The following is a 24,078-nucleotide window of genomic DNA, read 5'->3' on the forward strand; positions in this document are numbered from 1 at the left end:
GCTGACACCGGCGCCGCTGCCTGCACCGTGGTCTGTGGACATCGCTCGTGAGGTACACGAAGCACCGTCCCGTCCCACACCGCAGCCCCGGTCCACCGACGCCAGCATCATCGACTCCTGTGTCACCAGGCATCCTGCCTGCACTGTGGCCTGTGGACACCGCTCGTGAGGGTCACGAAGCACCGTCCCGCCCCGTACCGCTGGCTTAGGCCTACCGACGACAGCGCTTCAGCAATGACGATGCCGCTGCCTGTACCATGACCTGTGGACACCGCACGTCGCACCGCCCCACTTCACACTGCAGCCCTGGTCTCACCGACACCGCTGGACGCTATCACCGAGCTGCTGTCTGCATCGTGACCTGTGGACACCGCGCGTTACATTGTCCTGCTTCGCACCACAGCCTCGACGCCATCCACACCGGTGCACCTGACTTCATCAGCCCAGAGTTCGATCCGCAACGTGTGTGAACTTCAAGGGCCCGACGACTCCCACACCGACTCCAGAACCGACACCGCGACGCCACTCCCCGGAGCTCACTGTGAGGATCACGACGCCCTGCAAATCCAAGGTACTGTTTTGCGGGTCTTCCCAACACCGTAGCTGGCCCGCAATGCCACAGCCGGCTTGAACTATTGGTTTTGTTACTCACGACGCTGTGATAGCCCCAGGTGGACTTCAAGGACCTGTATTTTTGAGTAAATCTTGTAGAATTCATATTTTTGTTACTGTGTGTTGGGTTTTTATCGTATTTGGTCATGTTTTATGTAGCTAAATATTGGCTATTTTTCTAAAACTGGTGTAGTGTCCTTTTGTAGCGTTTTCACTTATTACTGTGCGTTATATGCAAATGCTTTACACATTGCTTCTGAGATAAGCCTGACTGCTCGTGCCAAGCTACCAAGGCGGTGAGCAGGGGTTATCTGAGCGGGTTTCTCCTTTACCCGGACTAGAGTGAGGGTCCCTACTTGGACAGGGTGCAAACCAACTTTCAACTAGAAACCCCATTTCTTACAGGGACCAAATCAACTTTGTGATGGAGTGTTCAGTTGTGGCAGGAGCCACCTCCTGCCCTTCTGTGAATGCAGGACCAAGTCAACTGGGCACAAAGAAGACCAGCTGTTCAGCACAGGAGATGAACAGAAGTCCTTGAAGTGATGCAGATGGTGTCTCATGTCGGTTGGCGGGTTGCAGTGGGTCAGTGGTGCAGGAAGACCACAAACAAGCCCTGGCAAATGCAAGAGAAGAAAAGGAAGTGCTGCAAGGCTGAAGAGAACCAACAAGACCCAGTAGACTCGACCCAAAGAGGGGAGTCCAGGGTGACCCTCAGAAGTCGTGAGAGTCACCAGGAGAGGATGCAGCCCCCACAGACAACCCACTGGCAGCAGGCAAAGCAAGTCGAAGTGAGGCCCACTGAGCACCCCTGAAAAGCAGTCCCACGTCACTGGAGCAGCATAGAGGAGACTGTGCTTGGCAGGAAGAAGTGCTGGGTGCCAGGGCTACACGAAGCCTGAAGATCTCTTGGCGCAAGAGCAAACAAGCCTTGGTAGCTACAAGATTTGCGCTGCGCAGGGGTACTGTCCCGCAAGGAGAAGCAAGGGCTTACCGTCTCCCAAGTTGGATAGCTGGCAGAGAGTACCAAGGGGACTACTCCAGACCACCACCTATGATGCAGGATCCACGCAGTTCTAAAGGAAAGCAGATCCTCGCAGCCGGTCGTCGTTGCAGTAGGTGCCTAAAGATGCAGGAGAGTGACTCCTTCACTCCAAGGAAGATTACTTCTTACTTCTTGGTGCAAGCTGGAGTCTTGTCTACATCAGAGGATGCACAGCCAGGGAAATGTTGCAGTTGCTGGAAGAAGCCAGAGAAACAATGTTGCAAAGCGGAGTCGTTGCTGACGTTGCAGATTGTTGTTTCCTGAAGAGTCCAGTTGCCATTCTAGTGGCCAGAAGGTGAATTAAACAATGTAGAGGAGCCCTGGTGGAATCTTGCACGTCGAATCCGAGGACCCACCAAAGAGGGAGACCCTAAATAGCCCTAAAAGTGGGCTTGGTCACCTGCAAGGTGACCACCTATCAATAGGGGGCTGTGACGTCACCTGCCTGACCTGGCACTTAGATGTTCCCAGGGGCCTCTGCCCATCTTGGATTCAAGACAGCAGAATCAAGAGGCTAACTGTAGGAGCTCTGGGCACCACCCCTGGGTGGTGATGGACAGGGGAGTGGTCACTCCCCTTTCCTTTGTCCGGTTTCGCACTAGAATAGGGCCCCCGGGGTCCATGGACTGGTGCAAACTGGTTTATGCAAGGAGAGCACCAACTGTGCCCTTCAATGGTGGCTTGGGGAGGCTACTTCTCCCAAGCCATGTCACCTATGTCCATGGGGAGAGGGTGTTGCCTCCCTCTTCCACAGGAAGTCCCTTTTTCTGCCTTCCCCTGCTTGAGCTGGTCAAACAGCCGGAGGGCAGAAACCCGTCTGGAGGGTGTCAGCAGCGCAGACTGCTTGTGAAACCATGAAAAGCCTGGTAGAAGCAATACAAGGGGGTCCTCTAAAGAGCCCCCAGAGTACATGGAATCATACAACCAATACTGGCAACAGTATTGGGGTATGATTCCGACATATTTGATACCAACCATGCCAGGTTCAGAGTTACCATTATGTAGCTGGACACAGGTCCAGTACACGTGTAAAATGGCTTCCCCGCACTTACGACGTCCAGGAAAATGAGGCTGAGTTCATAGGGGCACCTCAGCTCATGCAGGCGTGCCCTTGCCCACAGGTACCTGCACCATGCCCTCTGGGCTAGGAGGACCTACCACAGGGTGACTTGTAGTTAAAGGGTGCATGAACCTTTTCATGCAGGCTGCACTGGCAGGCCTGCAGACATCTTGCATGGGCTTCCATGGGTGGCACAATACATGCTGCCCAATGCCCTGGGTACCTAAATACCATATACTAGGGACTTATATGGGGGCACCATTATGCCAATTGTGGAGTGTGTTAAGTCCTAAGCAATCAAATTTAGAGGGAGAAAGCACAATCACTGAGGTCATGGTTAGCAGAATCCCTGTGAATACAGTCAAAACACACTGACAGCAGGCAAAACGTGGGGGTATCCATGACAAAAAAAGAGGGTACTTTCCTACACACTGAAGGTGGTGCCTTCATGAAGCTGCATAGGCATCTCTGGTAGAGGCAAAATGATCCTCACTTAAGACTGCAACAATGCCAACAGGGACCCTTCTTTATAAAATGTCCTCCCCAAGACCTTAGGAAAATTGAATGATGAGGCATCTGCACTATGAAGTAACCATAAGAAATACAACACAAAAAGCTTCAAAGACAAATTAGGGAAAACCAATAAATTTCATCTTCCACCTTTTAGATAAGAAGCAAATGAGAATTTTATTCATTAACATCATGCCAAGAGTTGAAAGGTTCGTTCACACAAAAGAATTTCTGTGCAAAAATAGCTGTAGGGAAAGTCCTGTGTTCAGGGATCTGGTTGTCAGACCCTGGAAAATGGACCAACAGACCAAAATGGACAAAGGGACGAAGTGCTGCATTATTGCATTGAGGCTGTGAAGCTCACTGAAGCCATACTACGGCAGTCCAGTATTTCCTATAAGTCTTTCACTGTGCTTAAGGAAACAGTTTCAATTCATTTTTTAACTTTGAAAATTGGAAAAAACGATTTGCTCAGCACTGTTGTCCATGTTTTTTTAAATCCATATTTATTTTCCAATGTTTATTTTTTCGTGTTTTTATTACATTTTTTAAAATACAAATATATTATTGTCTTTATATGGCTGATATTTTTTTACTAAGCAGAAAGCTTTTTTCTTTTAGTTGTTTTAGAAAACCAAACATAGGCAGAGAGATTTAGAGTTTAGGAATATTAATGAACATCCTATATTTAAGAACTGGGATTGTTAACGATGATGTGACAATAAAACGGTCGAACTCTTTCTATAGTCATTATTTAGCTAACAGGCTAACCCCACTCCAACATTCTCTGTTTACCAGAGCTAATGTTCAACCACTTGCACCTCTATTTCCCTCAGTAGCTGAATGGAAATAAAAAGTACTGAAAAAAATCTGCTATACAAATTGATTAATAACTGTGGCAATTTATATGCAATTGTACTCTTGAGAGGCAGTTACGTTGTGTTTTGTTGCTTTACAAACACTATCAAATATATATAAAAAAAAAAAAACTTACCAATTTTCATAATCAAAATCAAATGCAATTGTAATTTCTGTCCCCTTTGGAATACTCAATATGGAGTAAATATAAAGATGGATAGTCGTATCTTCAATTACATGCCGTACCTAAAACCAACAAGAACAACTGATGTATGTTTCTAAATATAGCACATTTGCACTTTTAATTAGCAAATATTCGTTCATAAAATAATATTCTCTTCATTTATTCTTCAATGCAGTCTCACAACTGACTGTATGAGTGCACAACATAACATACAAAGCAAAAAATGAATATGTTGCATGAATGTAAAAGCCAATAAAAGGAAGAAAACAAGTTACTTACCTGTAACTGCAGTTATACAGTATTGGTATCTTTCATGGATTCACATGCTTGAGTAAGAATAGCAAGCAGTGTTTAAAGCTACACCCCCCATGCAATAGCTAATAGCTAGATAAGGAAAACAAAGAAAGCTTAATTAAGAAAGAAAATATGCTTACATTAGTAATGAGGCTCACCTTAGTGAAATAGATGGTGAAGCACCGCTTGTCCTACAGCCGAGTCACTGTGAGGATTCCAAACAATAATGCAGCTTAAAGGAATGAACGGTCTTCCTTGTTGCAGCTCGACATATCTTGTCTAGGGAGATGCAAGCGATGAGAGCAGCTGAGGTTCATACTGCTCTAGTTGAGTGTGCGTTTGGTGGTCTGACCAGAGGTTTGCCAGTTTTAGTAGGACAAAATTGTATGCTGGATGTAATCCATTGGGCTATTGTTGTCTTTGTGACTGCTGCTCCTTCATGGCCATGACAATAAGAAACTAGTAATTGATCTGTTTTCCATACATGTTTAGTACGCTGAAGTCCAGTTCGAGTTGTAGTGTCCAGTTGTGGCAGGAGCCACTACCCACCATTCTGTGGCTCCAGGACCAGGCCAACAGTGGACAAAGAAGGTCAGCAGTAAAGCACAGAAGCTGAATAGAAGTCCCAGAAGTGATGCAAATGACGTACCATGTCAGTAGTCGGTTAGTGGTGTTGGAAAACCACAAACAACCCATAGCAAATTTAAGAGAAGGAGTAGGTTTGCAAGGCTGAAGAGGATTCAGCAAGGTCCCGGGGACTCAACCCAAGGAGGGGAGTCCGGGGTGACCCTCAACAGCTGGGAGAATTACAAGAAGAGGTGGCAGCAGGCACAGGATTTGTTGTGAGGCCCACTCAGCACACCTGAAGAGGAGTCCAACGTCACCAGAGCAGCGGGCAGGACACTGTGCTGTGCAAGAGGAGGTGCTGGAGGCTGGGGCTTCACGGGGCCTGAAGATCCCTTGGAGGAGGAACAAACAAAACTTGGTAGCTGCAAGAGTCACGGTGCACAGGGGTATTGTCCTGCAAGGAGAGACAAGGGCTTACCGTCTCCCAAGTTGGACAGCTGGTAGAGAGGACCATGTGGACTACTCCAGACCACCACCTATGATGCAGGATCCATGCAGGTGGTCAGTCATTGTTGCAGTTGGTGCCTGCGGATGCAGGGGAGTGACTCCTTAACTCCAACAGAGATTCCTTCTTGCTTCTTCTACAGGCTGAAGACTCTCCGCCCTCAGAGGATGCGCAGCCAGGGAAATGATGCAGTTGCTGGAAGGAGCCAGAGAAACAATGCTGCAGAGCGGAGTCGTCGCTGTAGTTTCAGATTGTCGGTTCCTGGAGGATCCAGTTGCAGTCCCAGTGGCCAAAAGATGAAGTAAACAATGGAAAGGAGTCCTGTTGGAATCTTGCACATCAAATCTGAGGATCCACCCAGGAGGGAGACCCTAAATAGGCCAGGAAGCTGGATTGGTCACCTAGCAGGGTGAATGCCTATCAGGAAGGGGCTGTGATGTAACCTACCTGACCTGGCCACTCAAATGCTCCCAGAGTCCTCTGCCCACCTTGGAATCAAGATGGCAGAATCAAACGCCCACCTGGAGGAGATCTAGGCACCACCCCTTAGATGGTGATGAACAGGAGAGTGGTCACTCCCCTCTCCTTTGCCCAGTTTCACGCCAGAGCAGGGACTGGGGGTACTTGAGCTGGTGCAAACCGGTTTATGCAAACAGGGCACCAAATATGCCCTTCAAAGCAAACCTGTGCCTTGGGGAGACTACCCATCCCAAGCCTTGTAACACCTATTTCCAAAGGAGAAGGTGTTACCTCCCTCTCCCATAGGAAATCCTTTGTTCTGCCTTCCTCTGCCTGAGTTGGTCGAGCAGCAGGAGGGCAGAAACCTGTCTGAGGGGTGGCGACGTGGGACTCCTCTCCATGTGTGGTGCATGGGCCTCACTGCAAACTACTGTACCTGATGCTAGTGGGTTGCCTGTGGGGGCTGCAACTACTTCTGCTGACTCTCCCGAAAGGTGAAGGTCAGCCGGGACTGGTCTCCAAGGATTAAGTCCCCTGGACCTTGCTGTACTCTTCAGCCTTGCAACTCTTCTTTTGCCAAGGCTTGATCGGGGTTCTCCTAACCAGTGACTATCTGCATCCCGACAACCGACGTGGGACCAGTTGCAGCTTGTGGGTATTACAAGGGGTAGGGCAGTGCATTTGGGGCGGAGGGGTAGGGGTTGAGGGGCGGGGGGTGAGTGCAGGTCATTGGGGCTTAGGGTGAATATTAATAATAAAAGTAATAATAAATTACCTGCGTGCTCTGCCGTCCTCTTAGCAGACACAGGCTTCCAGCCTGCCCTGCGACCAATCCTGACACTGCTCAGAGCAGCGTTAGGATTGCTGGGAGCATCCAGCTAGGGCTCTCACAGTGCGCATGTGTGTTTGGCCAGCCCCCGATGGGGGGGGGGGGGGTAATGGGCTGAAGCTCCATGGGGGACACTATCTGCACCACTCCAAGGACTCCTCTACAGCTCCTGGACTCCACAGCTGCTGGTCTTCTTCTTCCCTCGTTGACCTGGATCTTCATCCACAGAAGGGTTGGTAGTGGCTCCTGAACCGACTGGACACTCCATCATGGATTGGACTCTGTCCCCTTCTTTTGCAGGTCCTGAATACACCTTTGGTTCCCTCTGGTCTGGTCCTGTTCTTGCACAATCCATTTTCTAAGTCCTCTTGTTACTCCTTGGGAAAACCAGGTACTTACCTTTGCGCTCCCAGTTGCTATATATATATATATGGAAAATGTCACTTGCCCAGTGTACATCTGTTCGTGGCATGAGATGCTGCAGATTCACATGCTCTGCATTATCCTGCCGTCTAGTGTTGGGCTCGGAGTGTTACAAGTTGTTTTTCTTCGAAGAAGTCTTTTCGAGTCACGAGACCGAGGGACTCCTCCCTTTCGGCTCCATTGCGCATGGGCGTCGACTCCATCTTAGATTGTTTTCCCCGCAGAGGGTGAGGTAGGAGTTGTGTATATAGTAAAGTGCCCATGCAATGGAGTGAGTATGTATGTACATAATGTGTATAAGAAATAGTATATATTTACAAATTTACAAGTTTCATCAACTTATAACGGCTACAGGCTCCCGGGTAGGCGGGAGGGCGCATGTGAATCTGCAGCGTCTCATGCCGTTTGATGGCATGTGTAGCTGCAGATACACATGCTGTGCATAGACTAGTAAGCAGTTATCTCCCCAAAAGCGGTGGCTTAGCCTTTAGGAGTTGAAGTTGTCTGAAATAATGTTCGTAATACAGCCTGTCCTACTGTGGCTTGTTGTGTTGTTAACAAATCTACACAGTAATGTTTTGTGAATGTATGAGGCGTAGACCATGTGGCTGCCTTACATATTTCTGTCATAGGTATATTTCCTAGAAAGGCCATTGTTGCGCCTTTCTTCCTAGTGGAGTGCGCCTTTGGCGTAATAGGTCTGAATACATTTCACTATCCATCTGGCAATGCCTTGTTTGGATATTGGATTTCCTGCATGAGGTTTTTGGAAGGCTACAAACAATTGTTTTGTCTTGCGAAATTGTTTTGTTCTATCAATGTGATACATTAGTGCTCTTTTGATGTCTAACGTATGTAAGGCTCTTTCGGCTACTGAGTCTGGTTGTGGAAAAAAGACTGGGAGTTCCACTGTTTGGGTTAGGTGGAACGGTGATATAACTTTTGGTAAGAATTTTGGATTTGTACGGAGAACCACTTTATGTTTATGTATTTGTATAAAGGGTTCTTGTATAGTAAATGCTTGTATTTCACTTACTCTTCTAAGAGATGTGATAGCTATTAGGAAGGCTACTTTCCAGGTTAAGTATTGCATCTCACAAGGGTGCATGGGTTCAAATGGTGGACCCATGAGTCGTGTTAATACAATATTGAGGTTCCATGAGGGAACTGGTGGTGTTGTCGGGGTATGATTCTTTTTAAACCCTCCATAAATGCTTTGATGACTGGGATTCTAAAGAGTGATGTTGAATGTGTAATCTGCAGATAGGCAGATATTGCTGTGAGATGTATTTTAATTGAAGAGAATGCGAGTTTAGATTTTTGTAAGTGTAATAAGTAACTTACAATGTCTTTGGCGGAAGCATGTAGTGGTTGAATTTGATTATTATGGCAGTAATAAACAAATATTTTCCATTTGTTTGCGTAAAAATGTCTTGTAGTAGGTTTTCTAGCTTGTTTAATGACCTCCATACATTCTTGTGTAAGGTCTAGTTGTCCAAATTCTAAGACTTCAGGAGCCAGATTGCTAGATTGAGCGATGCTGGATTCGGGTGTCTGATCTGTTGTTTGTGTTGAGTCAACAGGTTTGGTCTGTTTGGTAGTTTGATATGAGGTACTACTGACAGGTCTAGTAGTGTTGTATACCATGGCTGACGTGCCCAGGTTGGTGCTATTAGTATTAGTTTGAGTTTGTTTTGACTCAATTTATTTATTAGATAAGGAAGGAGTGGGAGATGGGGAAAAGCGTAAGCAAATATCCCTGACCAACTCATCCATAACGCATTGCCCTTGGACTGAGGGTGCGGATACCTGGACGCAAAGTTTTGGCATTTTGCGTTCTCTTTTGTTGCGAATAGGTCTATTTGTGGTGTTCCCCAGCGTCGACAGTAAGTTTGTAGTATCTGGGGATGAATTTCCCATTCGTGTGTTTGTTGGTGATCTCGACTGAGATTGTCGGCTAACTGGTTTTGAATCCCTGGGATGTATTGTGCTATTGCCAAATGCCAAATCTTTTGTGCTAAGAGACACAGTTGTGATGAGTGTGTCCCTCCCTGTTTGTTTAGGTAATACATTGTTGTCATGTTGTCTGTTCTGACAAGAATGTGTTTGTGGGCTATCAGCGGTTGAAATGCTTTCAATGCTAGAAACACTGCTAACAGTTCTAAATGATTGATATGCAGTTGCTTTTGTTGAACGTCCCATTGTCCCTGTATACTGTGCTGTTTGAGGTGTGCTCCCCACCCTATCATGGAAGCATCTGTTATGATTACGTATTGAGGCACTGGGTCTTGGAATGGCCGCCCTTGATTTAAATTTAGAGGATTCCACCATTGTAGCGAGAGGTGTGTTTGGCGGTCTATCAACACTAGATCCTGAAGTTGACCCTGTGCTTGTGTCCATTGTGTTGCTAGGCACTGTTGTAAGGGCTGCATGTGTAGTCTTGCGTTTGGGACAATGGCTATGCATGAAGACATCATGCCTAGGAGTTTCATTATAAACCTCACTTGATAGTGTTGGTTTGGGTACATGTTTGATATCACATTTTGGAAGGCTTGTACCCTTTGTGGACTTGGAGTGGCAATCCCTTTTTGTGTGTTGATTGTTGCTCCTAAGTATTGTTGTATTTGACACGGTTGTAGATGTGATTTTTGGTAGTGTATAGAGAACCCTAGTTTGGGCAGGGTTTCTATGACGTATTTTGTGTGTAGAATACACTGTTGCTGAGTGCTGGTTTTTATTAACCAATCGTCTAAGTAAGGGAATAAGTGCAAGTGCTGCCATCTGATGTGAGCAGCTACTACTGCAAGGTATTTTGTGAATACCATTCGGCATCACAGCAGCCCCAAGGGTAACACTTTGAATTGGTAATGCACGCCTTGGATTACAAACCTCAAGTATTTCCTGTGGGAAGGATGTATGGGTATGTGGAAGTATGCATCTTTGAGGTCTAATGTTGACATGTAGTCCTGTTGTTTGAGCAAGGGAATCACGTCTTGAAGTGTCACCATGTGAAAGTGATCTGATTTGATGTATAGATTCAGTGTTCTGAGGTCTAATATGGGTCTCAGTGTTTTGTCCTTTTTTGGAATTAGGACATACAGGGAGTAAACACCTGTTCCTTTTTGCTGGTTGGATACTAGTTCTATTGCTTCTTTTTGTAACAATGCTTGGACTTCTAGTTGTAACAGATCTAAGTGTTGTTTGGAAATGTTGTGTGCTCTCAGAGGCACATCTGGTGGCAAATGTAGGAATTCTATGCATTAGCCATGTTGGACAATGGCTAGGACCCATGCGTCTGTAGTTATGTGTTCCCAGTTGTGGTAATAATTTGTAAGTCTCCCCCCCACTGGTGTTGTGTAGTGGGGGTTTGTGACATTTTTTTTTTTTTTGACCTCATTTCGTCACCCACGCTTTGGATGAAAGGAAAAGGTAATAGTCACGGCGAGTAGTAAGTATGTCTCCAGGTATGCGGTCCACACCTCTATTGGGCCGCCCCACCTGTTCTACTCATTGCTCTTTTCCCAATCGCATGCCATCAACCAAGTCTTATTATTATCTTCGAGACCTGATCGTAACCAAAGCAGCACCCAAAAGGATGAGGGGAGTTCTAATCATTGGACTTAAGTATCAAGAGGAGGAGACCAAACAAAGAACCTACAAAACACAAATTTGATGAACTATTGATAAACATTTTCCCAGTCCACTGGGTTTGTGACATTGAAGTCACTGTTTGGTTTGTGGGGTTTTTGGGCTCTGGAATTTCCCTCTTGTTTTAGGGAACTGTCCACCCCTATATTGTCCTCGAAAACCTCCTCTCTGATATTGGCCCTGATATGTGGGTCTGACTTGTGAGGTGGAAGGCTCTGTGGTTTGGGCCCGAAACCCCCCTCTGAAGTGCGGCTTCCTAAAAGTGCCTCTGCTCTGTGAGGAGTAGAGCGCGCCCATGGCTTTGGCCGTCTCCGTGTATTTCTTCAGTTTTTCTATCGCAGTATCCACCTCCGGCCCAAACAATTGTTGTTCATTGAAAGGCATATTCAGCACAGCTTGCTGGATTTCTGGCTTAAATCCGGAGGTTCGTAACCATGCGTGTCTGCGGATGGTTACTGCCGTGTTCACTGTCCTGGCCGCCGTATCTGCTGAGTCCATAGCCAACCTTATTTGGTTGTTGGAGATAGTTCGTCCCTCCTCGACAACCTGTTGGGCACGTTTGTGGAACTCTTTGGGAAGGTGTTGAATGAGATGTTGCATTTCATCCCAATGTGCCCTGTCGTATCTTGCCAGTAGCGCTTGCGAATTGGCAATTCGCCATTGATTGGCTGCTTGTGCTGCCACCCTCTTGCCTGCTGCATCGAATTTCCGACTTTCCTTGTCGGGCAGTGGTGCGTCTCCAGAAGTTTGTGAGTTTGCCCTTTTCCGGGCTGCTCCTACTACCACTGAATCAGGCGTTAACTGTTGTGTGATGTATACAGGGTTCGTAGGGGGAGGTTTATATTTCTTCTCCACCCTAGGTGTGATGGCTCTGCCTTTGACTGGGTCCTGAAACACCTGTGTGGCGTGTTTTAACATGCCTGGCAGCATTGGCAAACTTTGGTATTGGCTGTGTGTAGATGACAGGGTGTTGAACAAGAAGTCATCTTCTATGGGCTCTGCATGCAATGCTACATTATGAAATGTAGCTGCCCTGGAAACCACCTGCATGTAAGCAGTACTGTCCTCAGGTGGTGATGGCCTTGCCGGATAGCAATCGGGACTATTGTCTGAGACTGGTGCATCATACAAATCCCATGCATCCGGGTCATCTTGGCTCATCCCTGTGTGCGTTGGTGACTGCATCACTGGGGGTGTTGCTACTGGGGACAGATGTGGCGAGTGCACTGGCGATTGTTGTGGCGAAAACTGTGGTGGTGTTTTTTCTTTTCCCACTTTAGCTTTTGGCTGCATTTCCGCTTCTTAGAATGCGAGCTTCCGTTTGATCTTTTTTGGAGGAAGAGTTCTTATTTTCCCTGTGTCTTTTTGTATATGGAGCCTCCTCTGGGTATGGTCTGGCTCTCCCATGCCCAGTTCTTGTTCAAATCTGTGGCCTTGTAATTGTGTGGAAAGGCTTTGTTCCTCTGTATAGGAGCTGTGTTTCGGCTCCGAGGCTGCATGTTTCGGCACCAAAATCTTTTCAGCAGTCTTTTTGGCTCGGAGGAAACCTTTTTGGGTTTCGGGGTGCCGAACTCTCGGTGCTGAGTCTGTTCGGAGCCGGTATCTCGACCGGAGTCGGATGTCTTCGGCTGTTGCGAGGCCTTCTTCGGTGCCGATGTTGGGTCACTGTGTTTTCGGGTTAAGCCATGGCCTGTTGGCGGTGGCGTCCCCTTGGCCTTCATTATTTTGGTGTGAGTTTTCCCCGGGGCTGGTTTACTCACTATTTGTTGCGTTTTCGGCTGGAGAACCTCTCCTCTTCTTCGACGTCGATGTGTCCGGCCGGTGTCGACGCCATCTGGAGCCTTCTAGCTCTTCGATCCTGCAGTGTTTTCTTGGATCGAAATGCCCGGTAGGCCTCGCAAGTATCCTCTTTGTGCTCGGGAGACAAACACAGATTACAGACCAAGTGTTGTTCTGTATAAGGATACTTTGCGTGGCAGTTGGGGCAGAAGCAGAAGGGGGTCCGTCCATGAGGTTCGAAAATGGACGCGATCGGGCCGACCAGGCCCCGCCGAGGAGTGGAAGCCCCGAAGGGCTGCCGGAACGCTTCTTTCTTCGGTGTCGATATGCTAGCACTAACCCGGTACCGAGCGCAAACAATACCGTCGAATTTTCCGATATTAAACTAACTTTTCCAAACCGAAACACGGAGCGAAGAGGAACACGTCCGAACCCGATGGCGGAAAGAAAACAATCTAAGATGGAGTCGACGCCCATGCGCAATGGAGCCGAAAGGGAGGAGTCTCTCGGTCTTGTGACTCGAAAAGACTTCTTCGAAGAAAAACAACTTGTAACACTCCGAGCCCAACACTAGATGGCAGGATAATGCACAGCATGTGTATCTGCAGCTACACATGGCATTGAACATATATATATATATATATATATATATATATATATATAAAAAAATCGCCAGAAAAACCCGAGATACTGAGGCTCAAAAGAGTGACGGTCTGACCATGGTTTCGGGAAAAGCCATAAATAAATCAAACAAGATTCTTGTAACAATATGAAAGGTCAGGACACTTCCAGTAAAATTAAAGCTTTACTCTCATACAAATTCTTCCTACCAACGCGTTTCAGCCGTAGCCTTGTTCACAGATGGGGGAACTCAGCACATTACCATACAAATACCCTAAAGCAACAAAACTAAAGACAGACAATTACAACACATACAATAATTTGCTTTAGAAACGAAGTGACCACATTAAGCTAGTCACTGTTACATAGGATACCCGTCACAAATTAACATTGCTCTTTATCTTAATATTACTTTGCGTATATAGCGAAACATATTAGCTGAATATATTTGTTGTTATCCTAATTATTACGATTGTATTTCATGATATTTTTAAATCCTATTGTCCTCAATATGTACCATATTAGTGCTCAAATCAAATCCACTATAATACATTAAATATATACATGTGCTCATAACCCCATACTAAAACGTCAAAAAACCCTGTGTATAAAAACCTTTACTAATAATGTCAATGACTATACATTATTATATACCTAAGATTCATTCAAATTAAATACTCCACATTTACTTCTCTCCACATTTGTTACCCATTTTTTACCCAGCGATAACTATCCAAGATGGCTACTCATCTCCTCACTGGAGTTTAACCCTCCAGGTGACAGTGTCATAAACCTAATAATATATTTGGACTCCAGAATACGCAAGGCTTTTTGTCTGTCACCACCCCGCATGTTACTCTTAACATGATCCCATACCAAATACCTCAGTAGTTTCTCATTTCCTTGATGTACCTCTTGAAAATGTCTTGCTACCGGATAATTGCAATCATTGTTCCGAATAGCTCTCATGTGTTCAAGAATTCTCTTTTTGGCCTTGTGAATTGTACTGCCCACATACAGTCTGTCACATGGGCATTTCAAACAGTACACGCAAAATTCAGTATTGCAATTGTAGTGACCTGTAATCCGATGTTTGTTTTGTCCATCACCCCAAATGACATTCCTGCAATTAACGCTGTATCTACATGCTTTGCAGCGCTGGCAGCAATAGAATCCCTTACTAGGAACCCCAGTCTGTATCATGCTGCCAGTACTCAATACCATATTGTGGCTCAAATCGTCACGTACAGATCTCCCTTTACGAAATGTAATAGAAGGCAGATCCTGCACAACGCTTCTTAAATGGGAGTCCGTTTGCAAGATGTGCCAACACTTTCTCAAGAATTGTCTCAGCTGAAAAGCTTGATTTGAATAAGTGATAATAAATCTTATTTTCTGCTCATCATCCTTCTTTGTATTAGATGAGTACAAGAGATCTGATCTAGTTTTGAGATCCACCTTACCTACTGCTGTCTTGATCATCTTGTCACTGTATCCCCTTTCGAAGAGTCTTTGACACATTACATTACATTCCTGATGGTAACTTTCATTGGTGCTGCAAATTGTTTTAGCACGCAGCAACTCACCATATGGAATACTTCTGATAAGATTTGAAGGGTGAGCGCTACTTGCATTTAGCAAACTGTTCCCTGCTGTTGCTTTTCTGTACAATTTAGTTGCCACCCGGTCGTTATCAATACTTACTTCAACATCCAGGAATTGTATTACAGTCTTACTGTACTGTGCACTTAGCTGTATGTTAAACTCATTCGTATTCAATGACGTTACAAATTCACTAGCTGACTTCTCATCTCCCCTCCATATTACAAAGATGTCATCAATATAACAACACCACAATACCACGTTGTCCTCAAAATCTTTTGAATCCTGGGATACTTTCTCCTTCGACCAGCCCATAAATAAATTTGCGTAGCTGGGAGCGAAGCAAGTACCCATTGCTGTCCCTTTGTATATTGTATTGTCAAACAAAAAGAAATTATTTGAGAGACAATACCAGACCATATCACAAATCACAAATCATCTCTGTGTGCCCCAAATATATATATGTTACTTATAAGTAATCTAGTGTTACTGTAATGAAAGTACCTGTAACATTGTGTGGTTCCCTTCATGTGTGGCAAGTTACTGTGTGACTATAGTGGTATTACATAAGCTTTGCATGCTCATCCACAGCTACCCCCAAAGAGGGCTGCCAGGACCTGGTATAAGGTGTCAACACCATAGGTTTCCACCACACACCAGGCCAGCTTCCTACAAACACTGTTGAAGAAACATTGTTGAAGAAATCAGCGTTTTGATGGCTGTCGTCGACGATGTCACTGATGACGATGGTCTCGACGACGAGACAGTGATGCAACTGGACGCTGTGGTCATCGTTGATAGCATTGTTGATGATATGGTCATCGTCGACTTAAGGTGAAGTGATGCTTTACGCGATGTGGACAGTTCAGAAGAAGGAGAACAATGGTTACTCTCCTTTTTGCGACCAAGTGAAGACAGCTGTGAGGAGGCTGACCCTGTGAAAGTATTTTCCTTGTCTTTATGATTAAATTTGCATGATTTTTTGCTCTTCTAAGAACGCCTCCGGTCAGATGATCTTGACCTTTTCTGGGGTCTTGGAGCTGTGTCACTGTCCTCAGCTGAAGTACAGGACTTTGCTTGAACCCATTAAAGAAGTTTTCCTTCTCTGTCCCTCAGCGTCTTAGCAGGGAAGGTGTGACAAATCTTGCAGTCCTTCACCTGGTGTTTGGGATTTAGGCAGTACAAGCAGTCCTTGAGAGGATCATCTATATGTAGCCTTTTTCTGCCACACGTTTTACAAGGGTGAAAGAGGCCTTTTTGTTTTTTGTTTTTTTAGAAGTATCAGACATTTCTTGAAGGAAAAGTAGCTTTGAGTGGGAAAAAAACTGAGCAGAGCTGAGACACCTTTCACACTCCGCGCGGTACAAAATCGGTAGGAAAGAGCCTCTCTTGGGAGTATTCTAGAGAGTGCTGGCACCTGATTGGTCATAGGCCAAGTCTGGTTCTTTTTTCAAAAGGACATAGAAAGGCTGTAGATTTGAGGACCATTAACATTACAGCCTATGGTTATTCCTACATACTGCTTTTATAAGGTACCGTGAGACTCCCACTTTGACGATGGGGAATGATTCAAGCATGTGAATTTATGAACGATCCAATACTGGATAATACCATCATCCATAAAGTAGCCTTGAAAAACGCAGAAAACCACTCCATTCACAACTGTCTTCTCGGAACACTAAAACACCACAAAATTGAGTGGAAGCACTTGCTATTTACCAGTAAATCAAATTTCCAACACGTTTTCGGGCACCATTTAAAATTCATTTTAGAGACAGAAACGGTGGAAGAAAGGCAAGGAACACACATACAACTCTAAATAACATTACCTTGTTGGAGACATTAAGGGCCTGATTTAGAACTCGGAAAATGGGTTATTCCATCACAACGGTGACAGATATCCCGTCTGAAAAATCTAAATCCGACTGAAGATGATGGAATTTAGATTTCAGTGGACGGGATATCCGTCACGATTGTGACAGAGTAACTTGTCCCCTGAGTTCTAAATCAGGCCCTAAGCGCCCTACCCTTAAATTCTGTTCTCAAGAAATGGCCTCAGAGCTTAATGTTAAAAGAATGAGTGCTGATGGCCCATAGACGTCAATTCACCAAAATGCCAGGGGTAGCGGAAGTGACATCAGACGCCATTTCATGTTTACTTTCACTTACATACATATGCTTACAGATATACACATTCTCTCACACACACTCTCATCTACATAAGCACTCTCGTCCCCAAGCATGCACACAACATACACTTAAGAGTTTTTTTTACTTACCTCGACTACCAAGGAGGGTCATATTCCAGCTAATTTTTATTACACTACTAATAAATAATATATTATTCACTATTAGTGTAATAAAGGAAGTTAAGCCCCAAATAACGTCCATAAGGACGATCTGCCCCTGTGTTCCTGCTACTGATTTTGCCACTTCTAAGACCAGGGGTCGCAAAGGCAGTGCCAGGAGTCACAGCCGCGACCCCTAGCGACCCCTAAATGACATCCATTCTGTGTCCATTACTCCGGTGGTGCTATTAAAAATGTGCGACAGATACCAAGGCTGCGTAATTCACCTCAAGCCTCTTTAATGCACTACCAGATACTACTCCCCACATTTATCTCACTCTTGCCAGTCCCTGCTTTATTCCCTTTCAGGCAGTTTTTCCGACTGTCTCTTCCCTATTATTTCCTGTCTGTGTGTTTCTCGCTCTATTGCTCATGTTCAATATCTGATGTGGAAAAATAAGTGCCTGTCCCCAAATATGAGCGCCGGGGACCCCTATAGGAAACCACCGGCTTAAATTAAGCACTGACTGGACTATTATAATGATTTACATCTTATGTTAAGCATTCTCCACTATCATCTTGGGAACCCTGAGGCATTCTATACTAAATTTTCCTAAGACCTGCACGAGGGATCTTTTCTATGTTTAATGTGGCCTGTTTTGACTCACATGTCTATGTGCAGCAAACTCAATCATTCCACTGTAACTGAACCCAATACTCAGATTTTGAATAAGGAGCTATTAGTCATGTTCATTTGTATGGGTTAACTATTTTTTGAGGTAAGTAACTCATTGTATTTAGAATTGTAATTTATACAGTGAAATCAAAACAGGAAAATACTATGATCCTATCCAGTCCGCTTGGACTTCTAATGTAATGTATTTGCACTTAAGGGGCTTTTACTGACAATCCTTATAAAAAAGGATGTGAACCTCTCAACCACACTAGGTGACATGCATCTTCATCCGTGTGCCTGGAGAGCAAGACAACTCTTCAAGCTATTGCCAATTTACTTGGTGGTCCTAATCTTATATCTAGTTCAAAATGTTGATGAAAGGAGGTGGCGATTCTCACCTACCTTCATGTGAATCAATGTGAAAACTGTGTAGTTGATGAACAGTATTTTTCACTGTTGCCACCTTTCATAGAAGTCCTCGGGTATTGGTTAAAAACAAGCTACCTGTATAATGTGGTTCTCCAGTCTTGAAATCTCTAAGTAGATTCACATGCTTGAATCTTCCTTGTCATTGAGGTGGTAGTCCCATGGTGATTATAATAAGGATTGTTTAGTAAAGCGCTGTCAGCAAAGCTTAAACAAGTGACATTGTTAACCACACATTGTTTTAAAAAGAAATGAAGATCAACCAATCTGAGAGCAACTCCTGAAGCTCTCATCCCCTCAAGGTCTACCATACCTCAGATTTCTCAGCACAAGTGTGCTGGTACTATACAAGAGGTATTCAATCAGGTGAGCCGCAACCAGGGTGGCAGGAGGGTTGCATGTGAATCTATGAAGCATTTCAATACTGGACAACCACAGTGTACAGGTTTGTTAACTTGTTCTTTCTGCAGTATTGAATCTTTCATGGATTCACATTCTTGAATTTGCAGAGCAAGCAGTATTAACTGATAACGTGGAGGTGGGAATTGCAAATCATGAGTGATAATGACATATCAATGATAATATTTGCAGTCAAATTATTAATGAGAAAACTATGCAAGGTGGGGGCGCGAGTTATAGTTACCTTAGGGCATGATTTATAGTTACTTGAAATAATTAACTATAACTGCTGAATTTCTTTGGTTTAGTACGTTTGAAATGTGAGCCTAACTATAACATCCATGTAACCTTTGCTTCTTTCAGTGAATGTGGAAAATGTCACTTACTCAGTGTACATCTGTTTGTGGCATGTAGTGCTGCAGATTCACATGCTATGCATAGCTCTTCCGACATCTAGTGGCAGAATGGGAATGGAGTCCGATCCATCAGGCTTTCCTCACGGTAGGCCCAAACAAGCTCGAGTCGGGCAGACAAAATGAGGGTCCCGAAGCCGATTGCCGAATTTTCGACTCCAAAGAATGAGCTCTTTTACTGGAGTCTGAAATGGTGCCTATAACAGATTTACTCAATGCCAAAGTAGACAGAGGAGTGGCCTTCGAAGGACGGTCACCAACAGTCTTTTTTCAGGCTGAACCATGGCCAAGGCACCCAAAGCCTTTAAATGTTTTTTGTACAAGGGTGTAGGGGCAGACGTAATCACATGCTGGCCAGCTGTGATGGGTCTTCCGACTCTTGATCGGAGTCTGTGTCTCGGATGGAGACTGCTGTCCGCGCCTGTTCTTCCAGGACGTTGAGATGTTTACTGCTTTTCAACGCCATTTCCAGTCTTCGGGCTCTGCGATCTCGGAGGGTCTTCTTTGATCGAAATGATCGGCAGGCCTCCCAATCTTCCTCCCAATGGTTTGGAGAAAGGCACAAATTACAAACCAAGTGCTGGTCTGTATAGGGGTACTTCGCGTGGCACCGAGGGCAGAATCGGAATGGAGTCCGATCTATCAGGCTTTCCTTGCGGTAGGCCCGAGTCAGGCGCACGTGCCCCAAAGGGCGGAGAAAATGAAGGTTCCGACGTTACTAACGGTTCGATGCTAGATGGAAAACACGATCGAAACAATACAGACGAATAAGGTTTTCTGTGGTTTTCCAAATCGAAATCACGGAGCGAAAGGAAACCTGTCCGAACCCGTCTGCAGAAAGAAAACAATCTAACAATGGAGTCGAAGCCCATGCGCAATGGAACCGAGAGGCGGAGTCACTTGATCCTCTGACTCCGAAAAGGCTTATTCTAAGAAAAACAACTTGTAACACTCCGAGCCCAACACTAAATGTTGGAAAAGCTATGCATAGCATGTGTATCTGCAGCTACACATGGCATCAAACATATATATATATATATATATATATATATATATATATATATATATATATATATATATATATATATATATATATATATATATATACACATATATATATATATATACACACATATGGTCTGTGAGTGGGCGCATAAGTGTAGGAGTGGGTCCGTAAGTGGGCGCACGAGTGTTTGAGTGGGTCTATGGATGTGTGAATCTCTTTTTTGGGTTTTATTTTGTGTGATATTTGCAAATCCGTCACAATGTTACACAGGGGGGGCCGTACCGCGCCTTGCGACATATTCGCCAATACTGCACGTGATAAAAAAAAATAATCTTCAAGCACTCCTATATCTCACCCCTAGGGATCAGGGTACCTCCATTACCACCCCATATCACACTATTATTTGATTCAGCCTCAGGGATCGAATCCCGTTACATAAAATGGCGGCCGCAACTTTCTGATCAGGTTGCTGCCAGCCAATAAGGGCTGTGCTGTGGGGCGAGGGTTCTCAAATCCGGCACAAGTGGATTCGCAAAGGATTTGTGCCTCTAGATATACATAGTTGCTTTTCCATTAATTTCTCTAAAACTACTGAACAGATTTACACCAAACAACAAAAAGTGTGATCTCCAGACTAAAAGGTATCTTTCTGCCAAATTTTGTGTAATTTGGTCAAGCGGTTTGGGGTGTAGGCGTGTCTAAAGATTCTATGGGAGTTAACTAGGAAAGCACTCATCTTTTGACCCCCCCCCCTTTTTCTTAGCCCCCGCGTGACGGATCACCCTGAAACTTTCCATGCACAACAGGGCCCTAGAGGGCACTTTCTTTTTAGAAAATTCTGTGAAGTTTCGTCAAAGGGAGCTAAATGTATAGGCAAGTCAAAAAAACACTTTTTCTATGGAAACTAGTTCCTAACTATAACCACCTACTAAAAAAATTATTATATATATATATATATATATATATGTGTAAGGCAATGCCTTCCTTGGCATGGTTACCCCCTGACCTTTTGCCTTTTGTTGATGCCAGTTATGATTGAAAGTATGCTGGGACCCTGCTAAACTGTACCTTTGTTCCCACAATTGGCACAGCCCTGGCACACAGATAAGTCCCTTGTAAATGGTACCCCTGGTACCAAGGGCCCTGTGGCCAGGGAAGGTCTCTAAGGGCTGCAGCATGTCTTATGCCACAATGGGGGCCCCCACTCAGCACATACACACTGCCTCACAGCTTGTGTGTGCTGGTGGGGAGGAAAGGACTAAGTCGACATGGCACTCCCCTCAGGGTGCCATGCCCACCACTCATTGCCTGTGGCATAGGTAAGTCGCCCCTCTAGCAGGCCTTCCAGGCAGGGTGCACTATACCACAGGTAAGGGCATAAGTGCATAAGCACTATGCCCCTACAGTGTATAAGCAAAACCTTAGACATTGTAAGTGCAGGGTAGCCATAAAGAGTATATGGTCTGGGAGATTGTAAGATATGAACTCCACAGTTCCATAATGGCTACACTGAAATCTGGGAAGTTTGGTATCAAACTTCTCAGCACAATAAATGCACGCTGATGCCAGTGTGGGATTTATTGTAAAATACACCCAGAGGGCATCTTAGAGATGCCCCCTGAATACCAGTCTGACTCCTAGTGCTAGGCTGACCACTTTCTGCAAGCCTGCCACAACCAGACGAGTTTCTGGCCACATGGGGTGAGTGCCTTTGTCACTCTGTGGCCAGGAACAACGCCTGTACTGGGTGGAGGTGCTTCTCACCTCCCCCTACAGGAACTAACACCTGGTGATGAGCCTCAAAGGCTCATGCCTTTTGTTACAGCACCCCAGGGCATCCCAGGTAGTGGAGATGCCTGCCTCTCCAGCCACTGCCCCCACTTTTGGCGGCAAGGCTGGAGGAGATAATGAGGAAAACAAGGAGGAGCCACTCACCAGTCAGGACAGCCCCTAAGGTGTCCTGAGCTGAGGTGACTCCTGCCTTTAGAAATCCTCCATCTTGAGATAGGAGGATTCCCCCAATAGGAATAGGGATGTGCCCCCCTCCTCTCAGGGAGGAGGCACAAAGAGGGTGTAGCCACCGTCCAGGACAGTAGCCAATTGCCCCCCAGACCTAAACACCCCCCTAAATTAAGTATTTAGGGGCGACACTGAACCCAGGAAATCAGATTCATGCAACCTACAACAAGAAGAAGGACTGCTGACCTGAAAGCCCTGCAGAGACGACAACTGACTTGGCCCCAGACCTACCGGCCTGTCTCCAGACTCAAAGGACCTGCACAGCGACGCATCCGATAGGGACCAGCGACCTCTGAGGACTCAGAGGACTGCCCTGAACCCGAAGGACCAAGAAACTCCAGAGAACAGCGGCACTGTTAAAAAACTGCAACAACTTTGCGACTTTAAAGCAACTTTCAAAGAACTGTCTCTTCCCGCCGGAAGCATGAGACTTCTCACCCTGCCCCCGACGCCCCCGGCTCGAGCTCCAGAGGACTAACACCGCAGAGAGGACTCCCAGGCAACTATGACGATGTGATTACCCTGAGTCAACCCCCCCTGCACACCCACAGCGACGCCTGCAGAGAGGATCCAAAGGCTCCCCTCTGACCTCGACTGCCTGGTAACAAGGAACCCGATGCCTGGACCAAGCACTGCACCCGCAGCCACCAGGACCGAGAGCAACCACCTTCCAGTGCAGGAGTGACCAGTAGGTGGCCCTCTTCCTAGCCCAGTCAGTGGCTCTCCCTAGAAGCCCCCCTGTGCCCTGCCTGCATTGCCTCAGTGACCCCCGGGTCCCTCCATTGCTTTCAATAACAAACCCGACACCTACTTTGCACACTGCACCCGGCCACCCCTGTGCCGCTGAGGGTGTCTTTTGTGTGGCTGTTTGTGTCCCCTCCTAGTGCTCTACAAAACCCCCCTTGTCTGCTCCCAGAGGATGCAGGTACTTACCTGCTAGCAGATTGGAACCGGAGCACCCCTGTTCTCCATAGGCACCTTTATGTTTTGGGCCCTCCTTTGATCTCTGCACCTGACCGGCCCTGTGTTGCTGGTGCGGTGGCTTTGGGATTGCCTTGAACCCCCAACAGTGGGCTTCCTATGCCCAGGAGACTGATTGTGTAAGTGCTTTAATTACCTGAGAAACCTAACCAAACTTACCTCCCCAGGAACTGTGATTTTTGCACAGTGTCCACTTTTAAAATAGCTTATTGCCATTTTTACCTAAACTGTGTGTACTACTGTTTTAAATCAAAGTTCTCTACTTACCTGTGTGAAGTACCTTGTATTTTATGTACTTACCTCAAATCTTGAATCTTGTGCTTCTAAAATAAATTAAGAAAATATATTTTTCTATATAAAAACTATTGGCCTGGAGTTAAGTCTTTGAGTGTGTGTACCTCATTTAGTACCTGTGTGAGTACAACAAATGCTTAACACTACCCTCTGATAAGCCTTCTGCTCGACCACACTACCACAAAATAGAGCATTAGTATTATCTAATTTTGCCACTATCAACCTCTAAGGGAAACACTTGGACTCTGTGCACACTATCTCTCAATTTGAGGTAGAATATACGTAGCCAACTTCCTAAAAAAAAATATATATATATATATATATATATATATATATATATATATATATATATATATATATATATATATATATATCAGGATATGCTCTGATGATGCCAGCTTTAACAAGGAAATTTCAATGATGACCCAAAGATTCAGAAGAAGGGGATATCCACATAATATTTAATGGATGCTTATAATAGGATCAGCAATAAAATGAGAGAAGAATTACTCTTCAAGAATCAGCCAATAGATGATCAAAACAGTGTACACACATATCCCCCAAGGTTGTTTTTGGAATT

At 45.3% G+C, this 24,078-nt stretch overlaps 1 protein-coding gene across 5 annotated transcripts in view; it reads right to left on the reverse strand.

The window, feature by feature from the left end:
- Positions 1 to 24,078, reverse strand: part of KMT2E (lysine methyltransferase 2E (inactive)) — a 1,466,695-nt gene that overhangs the window by 618,969 nt on the left and 823,648 nt on the right. For all 5 annotated transcript variants that reach the window (XR_011202375.1, XM_069229869.1, XM_069229870.1 and 2 more), the window contains one exon: positions 4,222 to 4,331. Coding sequence is in view for 4 of the 5 variants with exons in the window: in XM_069229869.1 (XP_069085970.1) it covers positions 4,222 to 4,331 (110 nt within the window). In the remaining variant the exon portion in view is untranslated. The remainder of the gene's footprint in view (positions 1 to 4,221; positions 4,332 to 24,078) is intronic.

This window comes from Pleurodeles waltl, chromosome 4_1 (assembly GCF_031143425.1).
Source record: "Pleurodeles waltl isolate 20211129_DDA chromosome 4_1, aPleWal1.hap1.20221129, whole genome shotgun sequence".
In the NCBI taxonomy this organism is placed as follows: Eukaryota; Metazoa; Chordata; class Amphibia; order Caudata; family Salamandridae; genus Pleurodeles; species Pleurodeles waltl.